This window comes from Notothenia coriiceps, unplaced genomic scaffold (genome assembly GCF_000735185.1).
Source record: "Notothenia coriiceps isolate Sejong01 unplaced genomic scaffold, NC01 NC01_scaffold00020478, whole genome shotgun sequence".
Classification (NCBI taxonomy): Eukaryota; Metazoa; Chordata; class Actinopteri; order Perciformes; family Nototheniidae; genus Notothenia; species Notothenia coriiceps.
In genome coordinates, this window is record NW_011353179.1 from 8,174 (window position 1) to 15,793 (window position 7,620).

At 38.5% G+C, this 7,620-nt stretch overlaps 1 protein-coding gene across 1 annotated transcript; it reads right to left on the bottom strand.

Annotated features, from left to right (window-relative positions):
* Window positions 1-1,903: 1,903 nt before the first annotated feature.
* Window positions 1,904-4,193, bottom strand: LOC104952764 (RNA-binding protein 25-like; the record flags this gene model as incomplete). The annotated part of the gene is made up of 5 exons (XM_010779640.1): window positions 4,108-4,193; window positions 2,844-3,058; window positions 2,546-2,671; window positions 2,304-2,406; window positions 1,904-1,967 (listed from the first exon to the last, which is right to left on the bottom strand). Coding segments are annotated over exons 2-5 (508 nt in total), but the record flags the coding sequence as incomplete, so codon positions are not given.
* Window positions 4,194-7,620: the final 3,427 nt, after the last annotated feature.

Sequence of the window (7,620 nt, forward strand, 5' to 3'; positions counted from 1 at the left end):
ATAGTTGGAGATGTGATGTGCACATCTGGACAACAGCTAAACACAGTCATATGTGTGCCATCCAATCACAAGACCCCTGAGGAAGTGTGTTTATAGTGTTGAAAACTATTGAATATTTGTTGTTCAGCACAGACGTTTCCTTGTTTTATCTTAAAATTGAAAACATTTTGGTACAATACTCAACCTTAAACAACAGGATGTGTCAGTCCTCCATTATTGATCTATAAAGACTTACTTTAACTGTTATCAATAGTCAGCTGTTAGTGATCAGAATTAAGTAATCACTATAATTACACAATGCAGCAGATTATCGAACCAAGAATCGTTAACTGACTGTGATACAAAAACATGTAGTCATATAATGTAAAGGCAGGTAACAGAAACTGCTCTCCTTGCTGTCTCTGAGGAACTGCACATTGCTAAAGCAGCATCCCTCTCCTCTGTCATCATCCTTCTGGACCTGTCTGCTGCATTCGACACGGTGAACCATCAGATCCTCCTTCGCACTCTCCAAGAATTTTGAGTCAAAATTCTTGGAGAGTGCGAAGGAGGATCTGATGGTTCACCGTGTCGAATGCAGCAGACAGGTCCAGAAGGATGATGACAGAGGAGAGGGATGCTGCNTCCACACCATAAATTGCGCGTTCCAATGTTAATTTTATGTTTTATGTGTGGAAACATTGTCAAAAGATTCCTAAATCGTCGGCCATATAGAATGGTGACACTAATTCCCGAAATATTATAACGTGTATTAACCACAATAAATCATCCAGACGTGTTAAACCCCTTTATTAATTAACGGCCGGGCTTAAAAGACCTGTCTATTAACGCCTAAGGCCGTAAACGCTATAAACAAAAAAGTCGCTGGGTTGCCTTCAAATAACATTTACGCCGGTATAGAGGCCGATCCTTCCGCATAGTTGCACGAGGCAGAGATCGTGGGGGGGTCGGGCTCGATGCTCACTTTCTGATTTGCATGTACTTTGACAGGCACACCCAACGAAATTTCAGTTTCGAAGTCAAATTCGAAGTGGACAATCTACATTTGGATACCGTAACGATGGTGAGTTACAAACAAAAGTGTTGGTAGATCCTTTCGAGGAACCTTCGGTAAACCTTCATAAAGTTTTTTATGAACGTACCACTAACCTAGTTAGACAATAGTGGATATAGTGAAGCTAACATGTTACTTGAATGGTCGCAAAGGTCCCCCGGAGAGGAGTAACTGAAATAAGTCGAGCCCGCGGGACTGGGATGTCGCGGGTTTTTATGTATAAGCTCTCAAAAATAGCGAAACTACTTGTTTTCCTTTTTCTGTTGTAGGGCGACAACCCCGGTTTCTCAGACCTAAGAAAAGCCTCATAACTTCCTAGCAGGGTGTAGCTTCACGTGACGATGTGTTGTGCCTGCAGCGCTAGACGCCCCAAAATCACCTCGTGCGCGACACGTCGACACTCGTGTCTCGGAGCCGTCGCCGCTTTGACTCCGAGGCCACCATTTGACACCATGCTACTTCTCGGCTTTGTCGGCCGCGAAATTCTCTCAGGCTCTGGTTTACTAGGCAGAGTGATTACATTTTTCTTATGTAGATACTGCCGGTCAGTTTTTAAGTTTTGGTGGGGGAGGGCCTGCGAGAGTCGGGACCAGACCGCCTTTGTGACTGACCATGTACACCGACCCTCGTGTCGTGAAGACGTAACCACACCTACTGACTGTGTGTTCTTTGAACAACTGTAAAAAAAAAAAAACCGCGGTAAATTTAACGCTAAAGCTAAAGCTTAGCTGAATAGCAAGTCGGGATCATAAATCGTCGTAACCCGTATTGACACCAACAATATAAGACTTCAACAGTAAAGTTTACAAACTGGTAGAGCGGAGAGAAGTCCGAGGTGGAGATAGATACCTTTCTCGAAGAGCCGGTTCTTCTTCCGTCTTCTCTCGCCTCCGTTTCCAACGCCCTTCGGAGACTCAAGGTGTAAACAGGAGAAAAATTAGAAGACCTAATATAAAAAGGAGCAAAGTATAAACTACAACAAACTATGTGCAATATATATAGATGGCGTTAATAACTGTGTAATATATACCTGGCTGCTAAATCCGTAGAACTGTTACAGGATGTGTATTTTTTTTAATTATGTAACTTTTTTTTAAAATTATTATATCATAACTTAGTACTTTTTTTTTTAAATGCATGTCATATTATGTAACATTAAGCTGTCTGTGGCTCTTTTTCCTGCTGTAACTATATACATTTCCCCTCCGTGGGACTAATAAAGGTATTCTGATGATAGACTCAGTAAAACCCATTTTACCTTTTCCTTCTTCTTTTTTCCATCTTCCTCCTCTTCTGTTTTTATTTGCTTGTCTCTCTTTGATTTGGCTTCCTTGGACTTGGGTGAGAGACTTCTACGAAGGAGCATGAATTTAAAACAGATGTTAATAAATAGTTATGAGGAAAACATCCATTTGTTTTTTGCGCAATGAAAGTAAATCAACATGTGTGATGCATTTCTATTTCACTAAGTGTATTTCAGCATTCACATACCTGGACCTCCTGCCGCGATCTTTATCACGTCGATGGACGTCTCTTTCCTTGCGACCCCTTTCTCTGCCCAAATCTCTGTCCTTATCTTTGTCACGCTCCTTCTCTCTGTCTTTCATTCGTCGTTCTCTGTCATTAAAAACAAATATAATGTTTAGTATAATTTCATCATCATTCAAAATAGGGCTTGGTTATGCAAAAACGAAATGAAACAAAACTAGGACAAATGCTATAATGCAGTTTTTAAACGTTACTCATTTAGTCTAGCGTTAAAGACAGATATGTGCTGCATTTGAGTTACCTCTCTACAGATTTAGAGCGATTCCTTTCGCGAGGAACATTGCGTTTACGTTCTCGTGAACGGCTGCGTTTCCTCTCCCTGTCTTTGGACGCTGAGGAGTCAGCCTCCTTCTTCTCCTCCTTCTTCTCCTCCTTCTTCTCCTCCTTTTTCTCCTCCTTTTTCTCCTCCTTTTTCTCCTCCTTCTTCTCCTCCTTCTTCTCCGGGTCGGCCGCCATCTGTAAGGAGCATGTAGTTAGTGACAAATGTGCAGTCATTTCACATTCACTTACGGTAGTTACATTTTTGATAAGAAAAAGTGCTCTATTACATTTCAGGACAGACATTAATGAACAGCCTACAGTCAAGCTGCTATGGCACTTGCAATTTACTTTTACAGGTTTTCTTCACAGGGTCAGTAAATCTTATTTTTCCGATAAGACACTGGACACTGTTTTTCCCCTCAAATGTTCAATGTTTCCGGGGTCAGTTGTTTTGGAAACACTCTTCAACAACTTATAACTCGCTTAAAAGTATCTCTCCAAATGTTCAGATGGACAGTTACTACAAATGCAGTTGCAAAACATTTTTTACATTTTGAGTTTATACCCACATCAATCAGTAAATATATTGTCGCTTTGTTTATTTAACAAGCTGCTTATATTACAATGGTTTGTTTTATGATGAGTAATTGGTGATTGTTCATTTCTCGAGTAAGGAATCAACAAAGGATTTATCTCAACATTGATAAGAGTGTCAAAAAACGGAAAGCATCAATAATGTTAAACAACAAATCACATGTAAGCCTGTGTGAAGCATAGTACTGACTTTGGCAACATAACTATTAAAACAAAGCGTTTCCTTCTTCTAAACAAGACGAAACGAACCCTAAGTCAAGACCCAGGGAACATAGAGATGACCGCTTTATTATTTAGCATGCATTTATACGTTTCTGCAGCGAGTGTCTGAAGCTAACATGCATTTTAAGTCTGACGGAAAATGTTTCAGGCCTGATCTAATTTCACATAAAACTTGAACAGCCACAGTAAGAAAACTTAACGTGTCATAGGGACTTAAAATACAATCAAGTGTGTTAAATGGGAGTTACAAATGAATGCAGATAGAGTGAACAAGCTAGCTCCTTACGCTAGCTAACAACTTAGCAAAGAGGCTAATTTTCTCCAGTAAACTGCCAAAAGATTCAACGCTAAAACATCACGCGAGTCAGATGTTTATATTTTATACAACATCACAGTGAAATGTGTGGTTAAAAACATTTAAAACTTACCGTAATCACTTGTCAACAACACACTTGCGATGTATGTACGCTTCAAGAAGACGCCATTTTGGACACGAGCAAACGCTAGCAAGGGATTGTGGGAGTCGTAGTTCTGAGCGCTCCACACAGAAAGCAGCCTCGACTGTTTAAACTACACTTCCCAACAATGGATGGGATTTTCGCAGGTCCCCAATTGTTTGGCACAGCAACACATGTAGTGCCTGGGTGTAAAACATTTTAGATTTATTTCAGGCACAAGGTGGCAACCGTGTTACAAGTTAGCACTGAGGTTTAGATTAGAGAGTTTGATACTATATGATTAGGTATCATAGGCGTCATTTGACATGTCCCCCACCACTTTTTAAAAAGTTTAAATTATAAATGTTAAGAAAAATAGTGTGCACAAAGATATGTAATAAACAACAACACTGGTTTAGTGTCAAGATGTGCAACTTGGACATGTTAGTAAACTTTCAATAGAACATGTAATTTAAAAAAAACATTGCTCCCTCTGAGCAGCAGCAGGGTGCAGGCAATGCACTTAAAAAAAAACAGTAATGTAAATTAAAATAATAATTCCTCCTTAGTCTCCTTTGTTTGGCCTGTTTGGCCTTTTTGCTTTATTTTCTTGTCAGAGTACCACAATGCATATTTTACATGTTAAAAGAAAAAATATATATAATTGAATATACAGCCTGAAATGTTCTATCAGGCTCTGGATTCGAACCGTCAATCAGAGTTTATTTATTTAGCCCAATATCACAAATTGTGCTTTTGTCTCAGGGGGCTTTACAGTTTATACAAAACATGAATAGGCCATGCCCTGAAGTTCCCAGTGCTGTAATTTGTTAAAATAATTATTGAAGAGAGAAGAGTTTCCCCTTCACTGTGTACAACTTGACGCAAAGTTCCAAATAAAAGGGGGACTGGTCAGAGGAAGTCAAATAAAATATGAGAGCAACTGAAAGATATTGTTAAAGAGACGTGCACTTTCAGAGTAATTGAAAGTGCATTTGATATAAATGTTGTCGTATTGGGGTGGCTGTGGCTCAGTAGGTAGAGTGCTGGACTTTGAATCAGGGGGATAGTAAGTTTGAGTCCCACTGCAGTCAGCATGTCGTTGTGTCCCTGGGCAAGACACTTCACCCCCAATTGCTCCTGTGGGGATTGTCCACAGTACTGAATGTATGTAAGTTGCTTTGGATAAAAGCGTCTAACAAATGACATGTAATGTATCCACAGAATACAAGTCTACCAAGCAAAACAACATTGTGTGATACAGAAATTAATAAATGTAAGTGAAAATATATGTAGATGTTCATTTAAGATATATAATAAGGTGTGTTCTGTTTTATTCTCAATTTACATGTTTATATTTATACATTCATTTATATAATTTATTTCAATATTTATTTATTTTTTGTTGTGTTTATTTATTCTACTACTGTCCTGTTCTGTCCTCCATGCCTGTTTGCTCGTTATGTGGGTAAAGGTACCAATTCACTGGGTGTTCAATGTTTTATAAACACATTGGTGGTCTAGAGTTCTATGCATTGGTTTTTAATGCAGGTACTAGACGTTCAACACCCAGGGGAGGGACATCTTTTGTCTTCTGCTATGCTGATGTTAAATTGTCCCCACCATTTTTCTAACAAAGTGACGCCCATGGGTGTGTATATGTGTGCACATGTTTCTGCAGAAAGATAAAATACATTTTGCAGATGCTGCTATGCCTGACTGCAGTCCGGATTGGCCCAATGCTGATTTATATTCTGGGCCAGACGTTTTCATCCACAGGGAGATCAAGAGAGATTTATGAAGCACTTCTGAAGGTGAAACAGTTTCAGTAGAACAGATCAAAGTTGATGGTATGAAAGATACAAATAAAACACAAAGGGAGAAGACACAAGGGGAAGGAAACAATAGACTGGTTAGACTGTAAAATTCAGATTTGTAGTTTGTATGCTGAGCCGTGGTTCTTTCCTGTTTTCCCTGATTAACAAGTTTGGATAAAAGAGTGAGGATGAAGGCTGCACATAAAATGAATAATGGATTCCCTCTGCCTCATACAATAAATACTAATGTGCAAAGAGCTATTGTGTTCCTCAATGCAAGCAATATATTTTAGGGAAATTCCTCATCAAAGGTGTAACTAATGATCACTTAAACAATAGTTATTTTGTATTTAGTCATCAAAGTAAGCCTTTCAGTGAACAAGCATAACATGCAGAATACCATGGACCTGAAACTCGAATACCTAAATGTCATGCAGCCATGATTAAAGTTATTTGTTACACATGTGCTTTTATTGCGATTTCATGTTAACATATCAGACATGAAAAGTTCCCTTCAGATGGAGTTTTTCTCCATCTGAAGGGAACTTTGGGATTGGATCCTTTGCATGCAAAAACCTATATAACACACTACAGGAAACGGAAAACTCCATAAGCAAAATAGCGCCCCTTTACAGTAAGTCACCTGATGAGTAGACGGGTGAGCTCTGCAGACAACATGTGTTCAGGTGCAGATTGGCAGCTATGGAGAGATTTTTCTAAACGGAATCAGATGAAGATGATAGGATGAAACATGACACTTTTTCACTGACTAATCATGTTTATTTCTTTTAAAGAGAAATTGCACTCCAAAATATCATTGTATTATTCAACGCCCATGACTTTTGGCAGACATAAGTCACTTATACAGCATGCACAAATACTGTCTTGAAAAAACATGTGCTTCACCGTTGTCATGACTACTCTACGTTTGCCATGAGGAGCTTGTCTTATACAATATGTCTACTGTTGCCTCTAGCTATAGCTATGCATAGAGGGAGAATTATTGAATCTAACCAGTATACTTATTAGCATAATTCATCATCTCATCATTGGCCCAACTCATGCAGGCTTATTCGATTGAAGATTTTTCAGCACAGAAGTCCATTCAACTGCTTTGATATTCATCTTCAAATTAATTATGCATGTTTAAGAAGACATTTAACGGTTTAAATATCCTATAATAGTAACAATAACTTTATGTATTGAGCCTTTTTATACAATCAATGTAGCTGAACGAGCTCTACAAAAATACAGTTTAACATAGAAAATGAAATGAGATAATAAAAAGACAGCAGATTATAAAGTGTAATTTAAGTGAAAGTAAAAACAATAATTTACAAGGGAAGAAATTAAAGATGCAATGCAAACTTTTTAATGCAGTTTCACCATAAACGTGCCTTTACATTACATTACATTGCATTTAGCTGACGCTTTTATCCAAAGCGACTTACAATAAGTACATTCGACCAGGAAGAAACGGCCTTGAAGAAAACAGAATCATATAAGTATATCAGGTTTCACAGAGCCAAACATTTCAAGTGCTACTCAACTGGTTTTAGATGAGCCAGTCCTTTATTAGTATATAAGTGCTTTGTTAGTAATTCTATCGCTCGAAGTGGAGTCGAAAGAGATGAGTTTTCAGTCTGTGCCGGAAGATGTGTAAACAAGCTGTTTGGCTGATGCAGAG